The following is a 22,630-nucleotide window of genomic DNA, read 5'->3' as shown; positions in this document are numbered from 1 at the left end:
CTGTGTCCTCACAAAAGCATGGGCAGGCTTCACTTCTCTCCCAGTGACCTCACTGCTGTCCTCAATCCGCACGCTGGTTAGGGCTCTGGTGGTTTTTAAGTGTTCTATAAATGACAAGAAAGAATTAATGCCGATTTTGTCTCTTTTTTTCAAGGACGAAGCAAAGAAAAAGTGCGGTCAAGCATTGCGCTCCAGAGCCCTGCATCAGCAGGCAGCTCTGCCTTAAGGAAGAAGGATTCATTACTTAGCATCCCTGCCCACCACCGGCCAAAGCTTGCCCTGTATGTAGATGGGTACCTGGCAGGAGAACGGCTTCATCCAGCTGCTCACGTTGTGCATGCTGGCAAGACCACCCCGAGCACAGAGCCAGGGAACAGCAGCTTCTCAGCTATTAGAAACAAAGACATAGCATGCTACATACTTGTGATTCGGGCAAACTGAAAGCTTCCACCTTTTATGATCTGTAGGCATGTGGCACAGGAAAGGAGCAGGGCTCAGCAGGGAACGATCCCCTTCTGAACTGTCCCGGTTCCCCTCTGAACAAGATCCATTGCACAGGACAGACCCTGCTCCGTCCTGGTGTCCTCCCAGGCCAGCCAGCAGGTGCCGAAGCCAAGCTCTAATGGGTTTGACTTCTCAGGACCTCAGACTCTAGATGATGTTGCTGTCCCTCTGTATCACTGCATCTTGCCCAGATGCTTTGTGTCTGCTTCACTTGTGTGCTGTCAGCTCCTGCACCTTTTCCTCCCCTTTCCAAAAAACAAACAGAAAGCAGAGAAAAACCTGTTGCAAAAACTGGTCTCTCCCAGTTTTCTCTCCTTGTGGCAGTTTGAGCCTCAGAGTTGGGCTGCAAGTGCTACACCTCATCAAAATTAGAAGGCACAAGCCTCTTGCATCCAGCCAAACATGCGGCAGGCAGATCAGATACCTAGAGCCACAGGTTAGAAGACAGTGCCAGGGGAGAGGAAGACACTTTTTAGTGATTGTTTTGTCAGTGTTAGGTTGATGGTTGGACTGGATGATCTGAAAGGTCCCTTCCAACCTAGTTCTGTAATTCCATAACACCTTTGTCTCAAGCACAATGGGTAGGGTGATGTGGTCTGCTCTTCAGGGGCACTCACCTGATGATTGCTCACCACGCTCCGCGAATCACTACCCACTGCTCCCCTCCAGCCCAAACAGCCCTAACCCAGCCCAGCTCTGCTCCTGCAGTGAGCTCTGGCACAGGAAGAAGGCCCACACACCAGGTCTCTGCCTCCACCCACCCAGCAAGATGGTTTTCATATTTTTTCCCCTCTCTCTTCCCCACCACCACATGCATATACACTGCATAAGGAGGCTGGCTTTCATCTGCCTGCTGAATAGTGGCCAGACTGTTTGCAGCCAGCTCAAGCACACAAGCCTATCCCTCTGCATCAAAGGTAGGAGCCAAAGCCAACAGAAAACGAGAGCCTTGCTACGGCTCCTGCGAGGAGGTCTGGCCACACTTGCACACCTGCCTCACTGGAGCCAAGTCCAACCAACTGCAGCAGAGCAACTCAGGATGAAAATGATCATCTATGACCACCATTACAACTGATTGCTTCAGTTGACTATAAAGGTCCTATTTTCCACACCTACAGCCAAATGCACTCTGAAAAGAAGTTATAACCTCATGGTGCTGGCCAAAAAGAAAGAAAAAAAAAAACAAAGAAGGCAAACCCTCTTTTTATACCCTCAATCCTCTATAAAATACGGAGTTTCTGACATTTTCGTAAGACGTGCTGCCATTTCCAACCTGTGCTGTTACCCAGCACGCATACATTTCCCTTCTCCAGTGCCCTGGTAGTGGCCCTGCCTAATCACCCAAAGAGAGCAACAGGCACCAAGCGGGAGCCCAGGACTGCTCTCCCTCCACCCCATGTGCTGCCAGGGCTCAGAGAACCTATTTCTAGTCTTTCCCATCAGGACCTGCTTTTGCTGCTCTGCCCAAGCGCTCCTCTATGAAAGCTGCAGCCCTTCTGCATCCCAACTTTTCCCCCTCCATTTATGAAGAACATGAAATAAGCCTCAGAAACACCTTGTCTCATCCTAGCTTCCAGCTTCTCTCCAAGCTTTCAAGTGGCCAGGAGGGCAGAGCGAGCTTGTATGTCCACCCCAGCACCCTGCACAGCAGCAACTGCTGGTTAGAGCAGCGTAAACCCCTTCCAGGTGCCACCTTCTGAAATGCCGCCTACAGGCCTGGGGTCCCTTCACAGATCCAGCTGTGTGGCCATGATAGGAGACATGCTGTGAACTACTCCAGATGCAGAGGGCAGGATAAGAGCAGTCAAACACTGCAACCCCTTCCACTGACACAGCAGGATCCCATGGGAGCAGAAGGCATTCCAGCGAGGCTGGGTTGGGGAGGATATGAAACACCCAAAAATAAAAAGTCAGCCAAAGAAAGAGTCCAGTCAAGAAGAGCTCCCCCATTTGCCAATGCCAGGTTATTTTATTCTGAGCCACTCAGAACATTATCTGAGAAGCCAGTGGCCAAATATGGGTCGAGAAAGATCCTCACTTCAACTTCCCTCCAGAAATCTCCATCCTCCTGGTGCTGAGGTCCCTGCACGAGAGGGATGGCACACAGGATTCCTGACACCAGCACCTGAGAAAGAGCCCTCCCCTCTTTCACATCAGCCTTGCTTTCCTTAGCACAATCATCATTAATGTTTCAGCTCTCCAGTGGGGCAGCACATTTTATTGTTCGCCTACGTGGTAAAAATAAAATCTGATTGCAAGAAATTGCTTGGCTTCAATTATAACATCAGTGTTAATTACAAGTGCAACTGTAATTGCAGGGAAGGAAAGCGGAGTGGCAGTGACGAGGATGCATACTAAGTTCTGGTCGGTGAGCCGGCATTTTCCAGCCCAGCCCTCCCAGGGGAGAGGCTTTTGGGATTGCTGCCACTGCTGCCAAGGAGCAAACAAGAAGGTCTGCATGGCTCACACAGCTCAGCCTGGTGGCATCTCCTGGATAAGAGGCATCTGATTTGCTGCCAGCCCCTTGAGACCTTCTCTGATGCTGCCACAATTCTGACTGATGCATTCCCTCTTCTTGGAGCAAAGTCCATCCCGACTCATCCATGGAAGCTCCTCAGAACCTGTATACTGCCATCCCCACCTCCACATGTAACCAAAGACAAAAAGCTTGAGCCACAAAACTCTGTTGCCTCCTCAGAGCCTGCCTGCACCAGCTCAGGGCTGGAGAAGGCATCTCATGCTTCCACAGCCCTCAGCTGGGCTTCTGTGTGTTTGACACAGCCAGATCTGGGGGTGCCAACAAACCTCCCCTGTTCTTTCCTTCATGGGGCTGCTTCAGAGGGATGCTTCTCCCAGTCCCCTGATGTTTGGGGGCAGGCTGGAAGCCAACAATCCCTGTCAAACTCAGTAGGAATAGAGACAGGGATTTCTACCTTTGCTGGATCCGGCTCTCATCTCTGTCCTCATTGCATAGATCAAAGGGAAAGAGTATTTGAGGTTCTTCTGATTCTTCTACCAAGGGGCCGGCAGTGCTTTGTGCTAGGTAAACATTCTGGTGTCTAAACAAGAACAGCTTCACTACTCACCCACCCATTCATCCTAACCAGCTGCAGGAACTCATTGGGAGTGCCTTGAACGCACCTCCTGTGAACAACAGGACCAAAGGGCAATCACACGCATCCAGGAGAACACACACACTCTGTGCTCACACAGACATTATTTTTTTTTTCTCCATTCCTTTATGTGGAATTTCTCCATTCCTTTATGTTCATGTGACATACAGCACACAAAACAGACCACCGCCAACGCACTGGGATGAAATCAAGACGGGGAACAAAAATATGTACTTACAGCTGAACTTCATGAAGTCCACAGACAAGACCTTAAAGAATCATCTTCAGCAACAGTTAAAACAACAGAGGAGTGAATGCTGGGGAAGGGAAAACATCTGACAGGTGGGAGAGTCCTCTCCAGTAGAGCATCTTGGAGTGGGATCTGGAACAGGCCCAGGACCACTCACGTCTAAGGTGGAGGTGTGCTTCCCAGCTCTACAGGGGACACAGAGCTCAGACAGTTCCCAGATGCAAAATGCCAGGGAACAGCATGTTACAGCCACCAGGGCTTTTATCATTTTTGAGGAGAGAAGTACTGTTTGAGAAAAGAATCGGAGTCACAGAATCTTCATGGTTGGAAAGGACCTCTGAGATCACCGAGTCCAACCATACGCACACACACACACACACACAAAAGACCCCCACAATCTCAGGCACTAGAGCATGCCCTGAAGTGCCATGTCTACACACTTCTTAAATACCTCCAGGGATGGTGACTCCACCACCTCCCTGGGCAGGCTGTTCCACCTGCCTGACCACCCTCTCAGGAAAGTCATTCTTCCTGATATCTAATCTAAACCTCCCCTGCCCCAACTTCAGACCATTTCCTCTGCTCCTGTCATTATTCCCTTGGGAGAAGAGGCCAACATCCATCTCTCTACACCCTCCTTTCAGGGAGTTGTAGAGGGCAATGAGGTCTCCCCTCAGCCTCCTCTTCTCCAAACTAAACATGGCCAGTTCCCTCAGCCTCTCCTCCTATGACTTGTTCTCCAGACCCCTCACCAGCTTGGTGGCTCTCCTCTGGACACACTCCAGCAAGACTCTGTTCCTATCAGAGATGATGGAAGTTCAGTTCTTGATACTAGGGAGGAAGGAACAAGCCAAGAATTTGACTGTTAAGAGAGGCAGCTGTAAAACAGTGCTTTCAAATGGGGCAGAGGAGGAAAAGTCAGTTTAAATCTGCTCTGGAGATAAGCAGGGCTACTCCCCGGTGCTGATGTGCACTTCATGTTACTTGATGTAACATTCATGCTGGTGCTTGAATGTTATAATGAACACATCCTTGCTGTGGTGCCACAGAAAAAAAAATTATTTTCCTGCACCTTTATAAAAGGATGGTTTTAGTTTCTGGTAAATCTATCAGCACCCTATTGTCAACTTGCTCTTGCAGAAAGTTCTCTACAGTTTTCTGTAATTCCTATCACAGTACAATAGTTTTGGACTAATACAGGATGTTCTTCATGACTTCAGAAACCTGCACTAGAGAACCAACCCAGTGTGGACTGGTGCCTACCAGATGGTTCAAACAAGTTCTGCTGTTCCTTAGAAGCTGGCTGATGCTCCTGATATTGTTTTCATTACACATATATTCTAAATACTTTTAAGAAATATTAGACAGGTAGAAAAATATCCTGCTATCTGGAAGTATTATATGAAAGACACCCTCTTTTCAAATAATGCTTTCAAATAATTTTATCTGGAGCTGAAACACCAAGGAACTACTTGCTTTAGAAAGCACTTCAGAGAGAGGACTAAACCTGAAATAGTGACTATATTCCACAATGTGTTCTTCCCTGATATCTTTAATATCTTTAGGTATTTAAGAAACGTGTAGACATGGCACTTCAGGGCATGCTCTAGTGCCCGAGATTGTTGGTTTGTGTCTGTTTGTGGGTGGGGTGGGGTGTGGTTGTGGTTGTGGGCGTTTGGTTTGGTTTTGGTGTTCTGGGATTTTTTGGGTGTGGGTTGGCTTTTTTTTGGGGGGGGTTGTTTTGGTTTTTTTTTTTTGTTGGTTGGACTCGATGATCTCAAAGGTCCCATCCAACCAAAAATATTCTGTGATTCAGAGTAGCAATTTCAATTCAGAAGGTCCATCTCTTCTCCGCTCATCTAGTGGAGCAGCTGCTACCTTGAACTGCTGAAAGCATGGCAAAGCTAGGGGCTGCATGGCACAGAAACCTCCCAGAGCTGCTCACTGCTCACAGCCAGGGCTGTTCTGTGAGCTGGCAGACAGGAGGTCTCTCCTGGGAATAAGGCAAGGTAAGGTCCTTCTGTTCATTAAGGCCCTCCCACCAAGGTGGCTGCAGACACCTCTGGAGAGGTATCTAAGAGGAAAGCATTTGCTACCTGTTTCCTGACCGAAACCCTTGCCTACAGAAATCACCTGAGCATAATCACTTTGCAGGACCCAGAGGATGCTCCTGCCAGAGCAGCAGCAGCAGGAGTGACAGTAAGAGAAGCTTTTATCACTGAATTTCACTGAATTTCACTGAATTTTTTTAGAGTTGGAAGGGACCGTATAGATCATCTAGTCCAACTCCCCTGCTGAAGCAGGATTGCTTAGAGAATGCTACTCAGGACTGCATCCAGGCGGGTCTTGAAAATCTCCAAAGAAGGGGACTCCGCACCCTCCCTGGGCAGCCTGTTCCAGGGCTCTGGCACCCTCACCGTGAAGAAATTCTTTCTCATATTCAAGTGGAACCTCCTATGTTCCAGCTTGTGCCCGTTGCCCCTTGTCCTGTCACTGGGAACCACTGAAAAGAGTCTGGCTCCCTCCTCCTTCAACCCACCCTTGAGATACTTATAGGCATTAATAAGGTCTCCCCTCAGCCTTCTCTTCTCAAATGTCTTCAAATCAAATTTATTAATTCAAATTTATCAAATGTCTTCATTTCATGTCTGTGTAACAGACAATATTTCCTCTCCTTCATTTGCAGAGGTCTCAGAGGCACCAAGTGGAGCTTCCCTAGAGCTAGAATCTTTTATTTTCAGCTGACCGTGCAGAGTTTCTAATGTCGTGTGTAGAAATGGTTAATGAATAATAACCAACAAGCCAGTAGATGGCACTCAAGAATCCACAAGACTTCTGAGATGTGCAAGACCAACAAAACTTGCATCTGCAGTGCACAACAGCAACATGTGCCTCACTGCACAGAGGTGCTACCAGAAAGGCTGAGAAAGAGGTGATGATCTCAGTGGTGCCCTTCAGGCACCAGGGTAACTCGGAAGTGCTAAGACCACAATTGCTTTAACCTCTCTTAACGAGGGGACCCACGCAGCAGGATTTGGATTCAGACCTGTGTCTGGGAGCAGGCTGCGTTTTGGCAGGGATGCAGCCGGGCAGCATCACGGCTCCTCCATCTGTGCTTCCAGCCAGCCTTGAGCGCAAGGGAAAGCTGTGGGTAAGCATGGCACGGCGCCCACCGCCACTGAACACCAGCAACCTGGCATTCTCAAGAGCGCTAAAACGTCTCCGAAACACTGCTAAAATAACAAGCAACAAGCCTCACCTCCCATGTGAGCACCACGAGAGCAAGGCCATGCTCCTCCTTGGTCCCAGGCTCTGGAGAGGCATATCAGGGTGTGAAGTGACACCCGCTGGGCTGCCGGGCAGCTCTGCGAAACACACTGATACAGCCCGTCTGGGGGGCAATGCCTGCGCCGGCTTTTGAAGTTGTTAGTACAACTTTACTTGGCAGCCTGAAAGAAAAAGGTTTCAAAGCAGGTAAACAAGCTTAATCTTTTGTGAGGTTTTTCTATTTCCTGTACTCTGCCCTATTCTACTTCTACTCTGCCCTGGGGAAGCCCCATCTGGAACACTGGGACCAGTTCTGGGCTCCCCAGGTCAAAAAGGACAGGGAACTGCTGGAGAGGGGACAGCAGAGGGCTACAGAGATGAGGAGGGGCCTGGAGCATCTCTCTTAGCGGAGAGGCTGAGGGACTTGGGTCTGTTTAGTGTGGAGAAGAGAAGACTGAGGGGGGATCTGATCGATGCTTATAAATACTTAAAGGGAGGGTGTCAAGAGGATGGGGCTGGTCTTTTTTCAGTGGTGCCCAGGGATAGGACAAGAGGAAATGGGCACAAACTGGAATAGAAGAAGTTCCACCTAAACATGAGGAGGAACTTCTTTCCTGTGAGGGTGGCAGAGCCCTGGAAGAGGCTGCCCAGGGAGGTGGTGGAGTCTCCTTCTCTGGAGACATTCAAACCCGCCTGGACACGTTCCTGTGGGACCTGCTCTGGGTGGACCTGCTCTGGCAGGGTGGTTGGACTGGATGATCTCCAGAGGTCCCTTCCAACCCCATATCATTCTGTGATTCTGTGATGCATTTGGCTACCTTAAATACTTCTTCACAAGCCCCCTGTAAAGGCTAAAAAGCACCTTTTCCCAAACAAAATCTGAGACCCTTACACATCACGTGATCCCCTGAATGGAGTCTTTAAGAAAAAGCAGCTACCATGAGCCCATCAAAAAAACCTATTAGCAGCAGAAACATTGGGGCCTGCAGTGAAACATGCTGAAAGTTTCCCCTGCACAGGGATTTCAGTTATTTTGCTTTGCTTTCCCAACCCAAACAGATAACCTTGCTGAGACTGCAACAGGATGGAGATGGCTGGAGCAAAGAGGTTCCACAGAATCACAGAATGGTATGGGGTTGGAAGGGACCTCTGGAGATCATCTAGTCCAACCCCCCTGCCAAAGCAGGTCCACCCAGAGCAGGTTGCACAGGAACGTGTCCAGGTGGGTTTGGAATGTCTCCAGAGAAGGAGACTCCACCACCTCCCTGGGCAGCCTGTTTCAGGGCTCTGCCACCCTCACAGGAAAGAAGTTCCTCCTCATGTTTAGGTGGAACTTCTTATATTCAAGTTTGTGCTGCTTCCTCTTGTCCTATCCCTGGGGACCACTAAAGTTCCACATTAAGAAGCATCATTTAATGGCACATTCCAAACCTGGTGGATGAGCCACACACAGTTCCTACCAAGTGGCCTGTGGAAGGAGGTGTATAGGATGTCCAGCCCAAAAGAGGCCATTGGCTAATGACAGCCACATCCACAGCCCCAGCTGGGCACAACGATCACTTTGCACAAGTTTATTCCTGGGGAACCTGCACGCCTGGTCCAGCCAGCAGACCCATCACACCACTGGGGGTTTCTCGTCCTACTGACAGCAAGGTGCTCCCACCCTGCTTCGGTTCCCGATGTGAGTCTGCAGAGAATGGTGATCCCTCCCCTTCAAACCTCTCTACTGGGGGTGCTAAGTGCCAGGAGCCCAAAGCCCTGCAAAAGCAGGTCAACAAAGAAAGACCTGAAGGCGAAGGTCCATGTGCCAGCTCCCTAGTGCCTGGGCTGCACCATGCTTTGGACTTTACAGGATGGCCAGTGAACCCTGCCAAACCTGCCAGCCGTGCCCAGTGGGACGGGAGGGAGACAAGACTCAAGGCGCGTTCCCTCAACAGCGTCCGCCCCCTATCCAAGGCTGAGAACCTGGAGTGCAGGGATGCCCCAAAGCAGCAGCTGTCTGCTATGAAACAGCACGGACAGGGACAGCAAAGCACCAAGAGGAAGGAGGGACCATGTATCGCAAGCTGCCCAGCTCTGGATCAGGAAGGAAAGGGGAAGGCAACAGGGTCTTCTCCACGCACCGCTGCACCAAACCACAAGTCAAGTTAGAAAATAGCAAGGACAGAGGACAGTCGGGCAGAGTGTGGGGCATTTCAAAGGCACGGTGCCAGCGGGATCTGCTGGGATGGCTACACGGCTATCCCATGGGCACAGCCCAGGGCTGCTCGATGCCTCAAATGTATCTGCTGCCTCTCAGGTCAAGGCAGTTCCCAGCTCATGGAAAATTTTGACAAGAGTAATTTTATTGGTTTTTTTCAGCTTGGACTGAAACGAAATTCCACAGAGACACTGGGATGGCCCCAAAAGCCTATGTTTTAACCAGTTTATCTGTGTGTCCCTTGAAAGACAACCCAATTCCTGGTGCCCCCTGGGTGAGGTGGCTGCATCACCCAGGGTGCTGCCTGGGATCCCTTGCACAAGCCTGGCTCCTTGTGGAGTGCCGAAAGCTCTAACACGGGCCTCAAGCTGTTAGTGCAGGAAGTGATGGGAACAGCGGAGCACAGATAATCCTGAGTAAACAACCAGAGCTGAGCCTTCACTTGGCAGCATTTTTCCATTGTCTATTATGCACGGCTGGATGAATGTCAATAAATTACCAATGGAAATGAGCCCTGCTGAGCAGTCAGTTTGGCTTGAACAGCTGTTTTCTAGGTAGCACAGTGGCATTTCAGCTCTGCTTAGCAAGCAGCGGTGAATCAGAGATTACCAACTGCCTTCAGGGGTGGGAAGGAGGAAAGCAAACCCTGCACAGATGGAGGAAAGCACCCGAGTCCTCCCAGGCTGAGAGCCCACGGAGAGGTGGATGCCTCAGGGGAGGAGAAAGTAAAAAGCCAAGCAGGCAGTGGTGAGTCATGGGAAGCTGCCCGCTTCCTGCCAGGCACCTCGGAGGTCACAGCCGTCACCGCTGAGCCACTCTCCACACACTCGCTGCTACTGCTTACCCATGGGGAGCAGTGGTGGGGAGCACGGGACAGAGCGACGCAAGGGCTTGCATAAGATCACTGGGAAGCTTCCCAAGTCTCAGGCAAGCTTAGGAAGAAAAAGAAAACCATGGATGGATGCAACAAGGGCTGCAGCTCCTTCATCCACACCCTTCAGCGTACACACATCTCTGCATTACCCTACAGTACAACCTTACCTGCCACCCAACTGCTCCACCGCACAACCTTACCTGCCACCCAACTTCACCGTGCCACAGCTCTGCTCCGAAGGCTGGCTGCCAGCCACTGCCCACAAAAAGGCAGTCTCACGATTGGCCTACACAGGGAAGGAGATGTGAAAAGCTGGGGAGGGCAAGGGATAGATCTGATCAACACTTCTTCCTTTCAGCACATCTGTACTGGTTGGCTCCTTCCAGAGCAAAGCGAGGTGGGTTTGTTAACTTAAGCAACAGCAACCCTGCTTTTGTCCACCCTGAAGGAGTCTCTCAGAGGGACCTTTGACAAAGGTCTCCAGCATGACCGCAAGCTACTTTTGTCTGACATATTCTGCAGGATATCCTGTATTTTCACCACCTCTGAAGGGGGCAGACCCCGCAGACAGTTGTGAGAGCAGCACACAGTGGCCAGCAGGCCAGGACAGCTGGAGCCAACATGCCCACTCCCTGCTGCAAAGCCCCTGTAAAAACTACCCGGCAACCTCCCATAAAAACTTTGTGGTCTGCTTTAGGGTGGCTGTTAAAAATAATGACGGTGAGAAATGGGAGGCTCTTGCTTTCAGAAAGAAAAGCATTGCATTGCAAAGTTGTTGAGACTTGTTTATTATTTAGCATCTGTTTAATTTCAACTAGGAAAATATACCTTAGAGGATGGAGGGCTGAAATTGGTAACTCAATCCTTCAGCCCCAGCCTTAGGGAGCTTTGTAATTAAGATACAGTGAAATTGGAGAGATATTTCAACTTTTCTTGGAAAGGCAAAACAGATAAAAAGAAAGCCCACCTGCCCACACACTACAGAACATAAAAGGGTTGAAAGCAGCCCACAGGCTGTGTGTTCTGGCCACGCAGCTTCCGCAGGCTCTCCTGGTCTCCCCAACCACCAAGCTACAGCCAAAGTAAACTATGAAATAAGCCTGAACACAATCAGGAATAGGGAGGGGAGAGGAGTAGCACTCACAGAAGGAAACTAAGCAAAACACAACCACCCCCTAAACCTTTTCTGGTTGTGAGCGAGCCAGGTGACAGTTTGTGCACACCAAGCAGCCAGTCAAATGCCAGGTCCCCACCAGGGACCCAGAAACAATTTCCCAATTAAGAACTTGTGAGAGGACGGTAATTGACTGAAGGGTTCATTTCCCAGCTGCAAACAGCAAGGGTGGCTATTCCTAAGGGTTCAAGGCAGACTGAGTATCAAAAGCTGAACAACAGATTTAGGAATTCCTCAAATGCAAGAAATAAATCTGATCTATAAAGCATTTGTCTGGGGCTTTTTGAGAGTCACCTCAACGCTACTGATGGCAGCCTAACAACCCAAATCCCCGGTCTGTCAGTTCCCCGCGGCAGCGATCCTTCTTTCTTCTATTTCTATAAACGAGTCCCAGGCCATTACGTGCTCCATTCGCTCAAAAGCTCCCCAAAGCAGGTCTTCTGCCCAAGAAATTGCACCAGCTGTAAGTAGCATTCAAGTTTTTTTATCCTCTTGGCCACCCACGTTTACATGACTCAACGCACAATTCCGCCCGGCGAAGGATGCTGCTGACATCCACCACCTATTAGTCTCATAAACCCGGAGAAACCGGGCACGGTACTGCAGTGCTTCTACGTAGCTCTTCTCCGAGCACCATTCTTTTGGGGAGAAAAGGGGACCTCACTGGAGGATGGAAGTAAAGACATTGCATTTCATATTCTTCTTTGCAGACCGAATCCTCAGCTTTTCACAGCCAGCAAGGAGACAGACGCAGCAAGCCGCCTCACCTGGGAAACCAGAGCTGGGCTCGTTTTCTCTCTGCCAGCGCCTTACGGGTCTTCCTCGACTTTTAAATCTTCCCTAAGGAGAAAGATGGATCACCTTCCCCAAGAGACAAAGGACGGGGTGATTTTCTACTCCCAACCGGAGCAGAAAGACCTGGGGGTTCATCATAAAGTAACAAGAGGCAGCAGCAAAGGAAAGACAAACGCATTCTCTATCAGACTTTTAAACCGAAATATCAGCTGCTTGGATTTTTGTTGTTGTTGTTTTTTCGTTTTCAACCGAAATAAACCTGATAAATGCAACGGGAGGCAGAGCACCTCCTGTTTCTACAGCAACCCGGGGCCCGGCGCGGCGCCGGCAGCGGCACCCCGGGGGGGACGAGGGGAACAAAAGCGGCGGAGGCCGCCGGGCAGCGCGGGGGTGTCGGCCGCTCGCCACCCCAAAGGCAACGAAGCCACGGACCGCGCGAATAAACACCTAGAAAACAGGCCGCGGCTTTCCCGCCCCACCGCCGGCCCCCTCAGGAAAGCCGAGCCGGCGGGAAGCCCCCTGCCCCCTCCCCTCCGCCCGCCCCACCTGTGGCGCGGCCCCGCACTCACCCCAGAGGAGAGTGAGGAGCTGCGCCCGCGGCACCAGGCTCAGGGCGTAGACGGCGCCCAGGTGCAGCAGCCCCATCAGCACCACGTTGCGCCAGACGATCGCCTGCCCGCGGCCCGCGGAGGCCGCCTCGCCGCTCGCCGCCCGCCGGGACCCGGCCATCTCGCCGGCGGGGCGCTAGGGGCGGCGGCCCCCCGCGCAGCGCGGCCGGGCAGCGGCTAGGGGGGGGCGGGCCGCGCCGCCGCATCTGTTGCTGCCGCCGCCTCCATGGAGCTCCCGCGCCGCCGGCTGCGCCCCGCACCGCGGCGGGGGGCCGGGCCGGCTGCCGGCCCTGCATAGCGACAGCCAATGGCGGCCGCGGCCCGCCCCGCTCCGCCCCGGCACCGCCGAGGGGACGCCCCCCGGGGCGCCCCAGCGCGCGGTTGGTGGCTGGCGGCGGTGTCCCCGAGGGGCGCCCGCCATCTCTTGGTGGCCTCTGCGAATGGCTGCGGCGGAGGGAGAGCGGGGCTGCGGGCGGGGCCCCGCGCTCGGTGGCCCTGAGGAGAGGGCCTCCCCCTGTCCTGCTGAGGCGGCGGCCCTTGGGGAAGGGTAGGCGCCTCTCCCGCCGGCTGCCCCGGGGTGTGAGGGGGGAAACGCTCCCCGAGGAAGACGAATCTCCGTGACCTTTAATTCTGGAAGCCGGAATAAGAGATGCCCCTGGCGCTAGGGAGGAGCAGGTATTCAAGAGCAAGTTCATAGATTCATAGATTGGTCCAGGCCGGAAGGGACCTCCAAAGGTCATCTAGTCCGACCTCCCCGCAGTCAGCAGGGACACCCCCAACTAGACCAGGTTGCCCAGGGCCTCGTCGAGCTTCACCTTGAATATCTCAAGGGAAGGGGCCTCAACCACCTCCCTGGGCAACCTGTTCCAGTGTTCCACCACCCTCATGGTAAAGAACTTTTTCCTAATATCCAATCTAAATCTCCCCTTCTCCAACTTAAAACCATTGCCCCTCGTCCTGTCACTGCAGGCCTTTGTAAACAGACCCTCCCCAGCCTTCCTGTAGGCCCCCCTCAGGTACTGGAAGGCCGCTATGAGGTCTCCCCGGAGCCTCCTTTTCTCCAAGCTGAACAACCCCAGCTCCCTCAGTCCTCATAGGAGAGGTGCTCCAGCCCCCTGATCATTTTAGTGGCCCTCCTCTGCACCTGCTCCATCAGGTCCATGTCCTTTCTATATTGAGGGCTCCAGACCTGCACACAGTACTCCAGGTGAGGTCTCAGCAGAGTAAAGTGGCAGAATCACCTCTCTGGATCTGCTAATCTACTAAGTTAATAAAGTTTATCTGACTGGGAATAACAATGTGGGCAGTGAAAACCCAAAACAACAAGGAAAAAAAAAAAAAAAGACGGCAAGCTTTTTATCAGCAGTGATAGGTGAATGAAGAGCCTGACACGCTTTTTGTTTGCTCCATCCCACCACGGATGGAGTCCTGTGGTGCTCGGATGTGGTTGCCAGAGGGTGCTGCTCACCCCACGATGCTGTGACCTCCTGCTGCGAGGTGCCACAGGAGAATCATCGTGGAACCATTCAGGTTGGAAAAGACCCTTGGGATCATCGAGTCCAACCATCAACCCCACTCTACAAAGTTCTCCCCTACACCATATCCCCCAACACCACATCTAAACGGGTAGAATCACAGAAACTAATAGAATCATAGAAGAGGAGAGGAAGGATCCAGCGTTGCTTGGGGTGCCAGGGTGGGCTTTGCCCACCTGTGTCAGAAGGGAGCCCAGAGAGGCAGAAGAGCGCCGGCAGAAAGCAGTTCACTGCTACTAGTGAGGAGCTTCGCCTGCAAGGGAACATCTCACACACGCAGCGTGTGGAGGGTTTAAGTCACTAGGTGGGAATCAGATGCTAAGTCCTGGTGGTAAAACGTTTGTCCATGATGCATTTTATTTAGTTTTGAGTGTTTGTGGGAGGACAGGAGGGAAGGAGGCAGCGGCACAGGCGTGTGTTGGCAGCCCCTCCGCCCGGACTGGGGCCCGCTCCTCCGTGATGTACAGCCCACGGCATCTTTCCATTGCTGCTCCAGAACCGCAGAAGGGGGTGATTTAGCTCGCACTGTGCTTTCCTGCTCCGACTTCCTCCAGGTGCCCAAGGTCAACTGTTAGGCTACGGTCAAGTGTACCTACTACCAATTTAATATGTGATCCTTGCTTTCCTCTTAGGACTCTGCCATATGATGTTAGACTGACAGGTCTATAGTTTACTGGATCCTCCTTTTTGCCTTTGACGAGGCAAAATTATTGGATGAGGGAAAGGCTGTTGATATTGTATACCTGGACTTTCGAAAAGCATTTGATACTGTCCCCCATACAATTCTTGTGGAAAAACTGGCTTCACACGGCCTGGATGAGCATACGATCCGCTGGGTCAAGCACTGGCTGACTGGAAGGTCCCAAAGAGTGATGCTCAATGGATTTAAATCCAGCTGGCGGCCGGTCACAAGTGGTGTGCCTCAGGGCTCAGTGTTAGGACCATTTCTGTTTAATGTCTTTATTGATGATCTTGACAAGGACATAGGGTGTATCATCAGCAAGTTCGCAGATGACACCAGGCTAAGCAGGAGTGTTGATTCCCAGGAGGATAGGGAAGCTCTACAGAGAGACCTAGATAGATTGGATCATTGGGCCAACATCAATGGCATGAGTTTCAACAAGGGCAAGTGCCAGGTTCTGCACTTGGGCCACAACAACCCCGTGCATTGCTACAGGCTTGGGGAAGTGTGGCTGGAGCTGCCTGGAAGAAAGAGACCTGGAGGTTCTAATTGACAAGCGGCTGAATATGAGCCGGCAGTGTGCCCAGGTGGCCAAGAAAGCCAACGGCATCCTGGCTTGTATTAGAAATAGTGTGACCAGCAGAAGTAGGGAGGTGATTGTCCCCCTGTACTCAGCACTGGTGAGGCCACACCTGGAGTATTGTGTCCAGTTTTGGGCACCTCAATCCAAGAGAGATATCGAGGTGCTGGAGCGAGTGCAGAGGAGGGCAACGAAGCTGGTGAAGGGCCTGGAAAACAAATCGTATGAAGAGCGGTTGAAGGAGCTGGGACTGTTTAGTCTGAGGAAGAGGAGGCTGAGGGGAGACCTCATCACTCTCTACAACTACTTGAAAGGACACTGTAGGAGGCTGGTGCTGGTCTCTTCTCACAGGTAATTAATGACAGAACGAGAAGGAATGGCTTCAAGCTCCAGCAGGGTAGGTTTAGACTGAACATTAGGAAAGAATTTTTCAGGGAAAGAGTGGTCGGGCATTGGAACAGGCTGCCCAGGGAGGTGGTTGAGTCACCATCCCTGGATGTGTTTAAGAGCCATTTAGATGTGGTGTTGAGGGATATGGTGTAGGGAAGAACTTTGTAGTGTAGGGTAGATGGTTGGACTCGATGATCCCAAGGGTCTCTTCCAACCTGGATGATTCTATGATTCTATGTTGGGGGCAGGCAGGAGGGAGAACTCCATCCTTGAATGACTTTTCCATCCTCCAGTGTCTGAGAGCAGAAAGAAGCCCCAATCCCTTACACACTGGCTGCTCCCCGGCTGCTGCTGGGCGCACTACGCCATGGGTGACCCTCAGGCTTACAGGGGCAAACCGAACAGCCCAAGCTCACTCTCGCACGCTGCGGCTTGCACAAGTATGCTGCCCTGAGTGTTTAATGGGGGCAGGTAAGGGCTCGGGGCGAGTGAAACAGGAGTGCTACCAGGCAGCAAGGAAATACGGAGACCGGGGAGCATGACCCTTTGGAAAGGCATGATGAAAGCACTCGTCCTGCCCCGGCTTTTGCAGGCTATTAAAGCATGGCACAGGATAGTTGTTAGTCTTGTGCACTCACGCAGATGCAAGTGGCACTGAAACCTAGCACCTGCCTTCCACAAACATTCCGGCCACGTGGCCAGAGGCTTTATGAGATTTCCAGCTGATTTGAATCACTGGTCAATGCCTCCAGGAAGGCTCCCTCTGCCACCAGTGTGCCTTAGTGTGATGGTACCTTTGCACACAATGCTGTAAGTTTTATATCCTACTTTTATCTCTAGTCATAGCAGTTTGTTTACGCAGTAGCCAACACGGCATGGAAAGCAGGTGAACAGAGATGACATGACAAACGCTCTGTTGTGGCCAGATGTCCTCTGGGTGCGGGGAGTGCTGATGCTTAGGGTGACACTGCTGGGTATCTTCTGTGAAGGAAAAGGCCTCATGCCCCTGTCCTGGCAAAGCTGGTGGCATGCAGAGAAAGCTTGTCAAGTGCAACAGCAAAACTGGAAGGGGGACATCATCCTGTACCCAGCCCACCTGGGACCGGAGGGGTCCCTACTGCTTATGGAGTTGCTGGTCCCAGTGGAGGGGGAAGATGAAGATGGAGATTAAGCCCAAGCCAGACCAAAGGCACCACTTCGAGAGCGTCATTGCGTGGTGATCGAGCTCATCACTGTTCTCCCGACCCCAGAAATCACACAGGAAGCAGTGCTTCAGTGACAGCGTCAGCGTTCGTCCCAGGATTGCTGCAGTGGCAGCACATTTTGGGATGTGATCGCTGTGAAAACATCTCATCTCTTTTATTAAAAAGCTACCTGGCTACATAGATTGTGATGTCAGGGCTACATGCTGCAGACAGAGGTCTGGACTGCTGGGCTAAGATCTTGCTAGTGCCCAGAGATGCAAAGAAAAGACTTTGCAAATCTGACTCCTACTTCCCTTGGTAAAAAATAATACTGGAAAATGTTCAGTGAGCCAGAATCACCTAGAGAAGAAACCTGAGGAGCTGCAACCAAACCAGCAACAAACGTGAAAGGAGGACTGGACTATGGGCTCAAACTCGCCCGCAGGCAGAATGCAACAAAGGGTTCATGAGAACACAGTGAGTATCATTTTAATGCTGCTGCTGCCTGCTACCATCACAATTGAGCGCAGAGCTAGTTAAAATGTTGACAAGAGTGGCCTTTTCTTCTTTTCTTTTGCCATGAAAAATGAAGTAATGACACCAAAGCATTGTTCAAATGAAGGCCTTAAGTGGTAAAGAAGGAACCAAAGCCTAGAACATCAGAAGGACAAGAAATACGTGCTCAGTGTGTATGTATTGGAAGTGCTTGTCGTGTACATGGCAAAGAAGGTGAGCGTCAGGTTCCCAAAAAGTCTCCCTTGTGCTGTCCAGGACTTACTTTTGAGGTCCGCTGCAGCTGCCTTTTTAGGGTGCTCCTTAATAAATCCTCTCATAATTAGGAACTCTTCTGGCTATCTTGCAGCTCTAAAGCTCATAGGAATTTTAGTCGGTTTAGCCTCTTTTGAGTGAGAGTTGCATTAAATTTATGCATGCATCCTGCCTGGCCATTTGGTGATGTATCTGTCCGATCTGCAGGACCAGCAGAGGAAACATGGGAATGATGAACTCAGCATATAGCGAGTCAAGGCTGGGAGATTACCCTGAGCTTCCCCGTTTAAGACTGGACATGTTGAAACTGTTCCTGGTATCGGTACATTATTTATTACACTCCTCAGTATACTCTGACAGCGACCTTGGCTCTTTTTCAAGGCTGAGCGACTATGCTTGGCGCCAGGAACCCAGCAGGATGCTCAGCATCCCCTGCAGGGGAGGAGGAATCAGGCAGTGGCCATATAAGCCTGGTTTTCCCTTTAGCTTTGAGCCGTGCCTGGCTCTATACGTGCTGCCCTGCTCGGAACAGTGAACCCTTATGGGTGCAGACCCACACAGGATCGCAGATATGGGGAGGGAGGGGACAGGAGAGGGAAATATCTGACCCATGGACTCCTTTTTTTTTGTCCTCTCAGGCATACCAGAGTCTCCAGCTGCGCTAACGACACGACGGGGTTTGTGCTGCTGAAGCAATACCAGCACAGTATCATGGAATCACAGAATTGTCGGAGTTGGAAGGGACCTCTAGAGATCATCTCGTCCAACTCCCCTGCTAAAGCAGGATTGCCCAGAGCACATCACTCAGGACTGCATCCAGGCGGGGCTTGAAGATCTCCAGGGAAGGGGACTCCACACCCTCCCTGGGCAGCCTGTTCCAGGGCTCTGGCACCCTCACTGGAAAGAAGTTTGTCCTCATATTTGAGTGGAACTTCCCATGTTCCAGCTTGTGCCCGTTGCCCCTCGTCCTGTCACTGGGAACCACTGAAAAGAGTCCGGCTCCATCCTCCTTCAACCCACCCTTTAGGTACTTGTAAACATAGATAAGGTCTCCCCTCAGCCTTCTCTTCTCCAGGCTGAAGAGCCCCAGCTCTCTCAGCCTTTCCTCATCAGGGGGATGCTCCAATCCCTTAATCATTTCTGTTGCCCTACGCTGGACTCTCTCCTATAGTTCCCTGTCTCTCTTGAACTGGGGAGCCCAGAACTGGACGCAGTATTCCAGTTGTGGCCTTACCAGTGCAGAGTAGAGGGGGAGAATGACCTCCCTCCACCTACTGGCCACACTCTTCCCTATGCAGCCCAGGATCCCATTGGCCCTCTTGGCAACAAGGGCACATTGCTGGCTCATGGAAAGTTTGCTATCCACCAGGACCGCCAGATCCTTCTCCTCATTAGAGCTTTCCAGCAGGTCCACCCCAAACCTGGTAGTGAGGGTGAGAACGAAGCTGAGGGGAGTGTGCAGGACGCTGGGGAGTGGTGCCACCACTCTGCATGCTGTCTCAGCCATGCTTCCCAAAACATGCCCCCTCCTCTCCATGGTTTTTGGGGGAAACAGCTATGGCAGCAAGACACCCCCCCCCTTCTTTCTCAGTAGCCCAGTTGGGCTAGATACGCTCCATCTGGGCAGAGAAAACACAGTTACTCAACAGTAAACCCACATTCCCAATGTGTATGTTAGGGAACTGTGTTATCCAAAAGGCACAAGAGAGAACAAATCTGATGTAAACATTGCACGGGCTCGAAATGCCGCAGTGATTAAAAGAGAATCTCCAACATTTGTGTTCACTGCTGACCTTGGACTTCTGCCAGCAAAATCAAGGTAAATCCATCACAGAGCTTTACGGGCAGCAAAAGGTTTTCATTCATTCAAGCATTTAACTTGGAGGTTCTGCCCGTAGTCGGCCTGCTCTGGGGTACTGCCCCTGGTACACCCCCACCTATTTGCCTTAGCAGGAGGGAGGGAGGGAACTGCATTAGCACTGCCTTTTGCCCCAAACTCTCCTACCGGTGCTTTTCCCGGGATGGCGATAGCTGAAGTAGTAAGATACCGCTGCGATTCTATGATTCTATACCACGGCATTAACGCCAGCCAAGCTACTCCTTTCTGTGGCCCCCCAAGGCTGCAGAGTTATAAGAAAAAGGGATGGAAGAAAATTCAAAGATGTTATCTGCAACACCCAGGCTGCTGCAGAATCGTAGTATAAATATCTTCTCACCCAGTGACATCAAAATTAGACTATTTGGGGCCAAAATCTTTTACAAGCATAAATTGGCAGGGCTTCATGGCCTTCCGTAAATGAAGATGGCCGTTTACATTTATAACATCGGATGTGTGGCTAATTGCTTGGCATTCCTTGAAGATATGAACAGCCGGCAGCATAACTGATTTAACTACTGCTATTCATCTCAGCTGCTCTCAGGAGAGGAGTAGCAGATTTTCGCATCCACTCTTATTATGTACTTGGGCAGTGCCGTTTTCTGCTCCTGAGGATGGCCGAGGTGGACACCTTTCCTTTCAGCAAGGAGAACAAGATTGTTCTGATTACTCCGTTGCTGATGTAGCGTCCAGGCCCGTGGTGCAACATCGCAGTACCCAAAGATACCATTACCTACAAAAAAAATCCAGTGTTTCTCTCTGATCTGGTGGTCTCATTCTTGACTACTTCAATTTCCAGACCAAGCTTCCCCGTGGCCAGCTCGTACCACGATTGTTCTCATGCTAGCATTGCTCTTCAGCTCCGATCAACCTGATTTCCTTGTGCTCGTCATTGGGTGAAGCCAAGTTTAGTCTTTTTCCATTTAACGAACCCTTCAGTCCCCGACATCTGCATGATGAACCCTGAGTCCCTTCTCACTTAGCATCCTCTTTGACATGGATGGAAGTCTCACGAAGGCTCGTACAATGCCATTAAACGTTCCTTGGCTTTTACAAAGCCGTATCACACCGAGGAGCTGTTCTCACTAATCCCGTCAGCTCCCGCTGCTCCTCTTTTACTCCCAATTTATGAGCTTCTAATTCACAGCAATTCTTTTGCCCACAACCCTGCACACTACACCTACCGGAGCGCATCCCACATTGGCCACCGCTGTCAGTCTCCCCGGTTGTTACTGCCAGAAGCAGCCAGCTTCACAAACTGGGGACCACCCGCGTGTCCTTCACAAGTGCCACCGAAAACCACTCAGTGGGTGCACGTGCCGTGACCAGCTTCTGACTTCCCCTTCCAGCCGTCTGGCAGCACCTCCCAGCCGCCAGTTTGGTCCCGACGTACTGAGATTCTCTTTTGCTTTCCTTTCCTTGCTGAGCAGCGTGTCACGCAAACATCAGGGCACACCTGCCTTTCACCCTACGGAGGCGGTTTCTTCTTTTTATTCCTGTTTACTTTTGAATGTGTTCTTTTAAAATTTGTTCTTTCCCACCCTGAATCAAGACACGAGGTCTGTGTTCCTCCAGCCAGACCGTGCCCAACTTTCTCCCAGAGAGGCGTCAGTGCTGAAGTTCAGTGCAGCAGCTCTTTCCACACGGGCAGAGATGCAGGGGTGCTAAGCTCTCCCAAATTCTCGTTTTGCTGCGGATGGCAACATTTCTGCTTCCCTCCCGTGGCCTTTCCTCCCGTCTTCTTCCCTGCTACCGGGGCCCCTGCGTTTCACCCCAAGCTGGCAGGAAGCAGTCCTGGGGGAGGAAAGGTGGAGCACATCTAGCTGTTAACCATTTTCAGGAGATGCTGTGAAACACTTACTAATGTGGCCCCAGCAACCAGGCCCTGAATGTTTTTCCCCACTGAGGTAAACTGCCGTTTCCTTAGTACCAGTTTCTGGCAGCATGTCATGGTTTCGGCTGAATTTACCAAAACCGGACCGACGACTTCCCCCCCCTTCTCCCCCCCCAAAAAGAGGAGAGAGGAGGAGAAAGAGATAAAGGAGATTCAGAAGTTTAGAATGAACTAAACTACTTTAATGAAGAATTAGTGTTAAAATAAAAATAAAGAAGAAAATAATGAAATAGATACAATCTATACAAAACCGTATCAAGCTCCCAGGATGACAGTCACGTCACCGGCAGGCACTGGGGAAGTCCCAGACTGGACTCAGCGACGAATGGGAACTGGGTTCCAGCTCTGGAGTCAGGAACACACGGATCGGGATCAAAGGCAGACGAACAGACAGAGTCCTCTCTGGACGTCAGCCATCGCAGGAAGGGACTGACCCTTTGATCCCTCAGCCTTTATACTGAGCATGGGGCAGATGGGATGGAATACCCTGTTGGTCAGGTTTGGGTCACCTCTCCTGTCCCCTCCCCCCCACCGATGTGACCCCTCTACGTTTTTTCCGTTTCTGACCCTCTAAGGGGGCAAATAACGAAATTGGCTGCCCTTGGTTGTTACAGCAATAAGTATAAGCAAGGGCCTCCCTGCACACCATCCCTTGGCATGGAGCACAAACATTGGGCTTACCATTCTGAGAACGAGCAGTTTTCTCCACAATATGCCGTTAATTTCAGAGAGTTAGAGGAGGCCTGGCTAGGGTGTAAAGTTACAGAACAGCAAATTGGTTCGGTTTTACTTCAAACCGGGACACAGCATTAACAGACGTCACATTTTTATGTGATGCGGCCAATACCAGAGCCTGCGGGGCAAAGGGTTTTTATGAAGGGCACAGATGAATACAGGATACCTGCAAACCTTCCAAATGTCGGGAACGGAATACAA

General features: G+C 51.3%; 1 protein-coding gene across 1 annotated transcript in view; it reads right to left on the bottom strand.

The window, feature by feature from the left end:
- Positions 1 to 12,906, bottom strand: part of SCD5 (stearoyl-CoA desaturase 5) — a 39,199-nt gene extending 26,293 nt beyond the window's left edge. The window contains exon 1 of the mRNA XM_074154798.1: positions 12,747 to 12,906. Within this exon, the coding sequence (XP_074010899.1) occupies positions 12,747 to 12,906 (160 nt within the window). The remainder of the gene's footprint in view (positions 1 to 12,746) is intronic.
- Between the last annotated feature and the right edge of the window lie 9,724 nt (positions 12,907 to 22,630).

The sequence above is a fragment of the Numenius arquata genome, chromosome 10 (genome assembly GCF_964106895.1).
Source record: "Numenius arquata chromosome 10, bNumArq3.hap1.1, whole genome shotgun sequence".
Taxonomy (NCBI): Eukaryota; Metazoa; Chordata; class Aves; order Charadriiformes; family Scolopacidae; genus Numenius; species Numenius arquata.
Note: the sequence above shows the minus strand (reverse complement) of the source record. Positions and strands in the feature narration are given on the sequence as shown.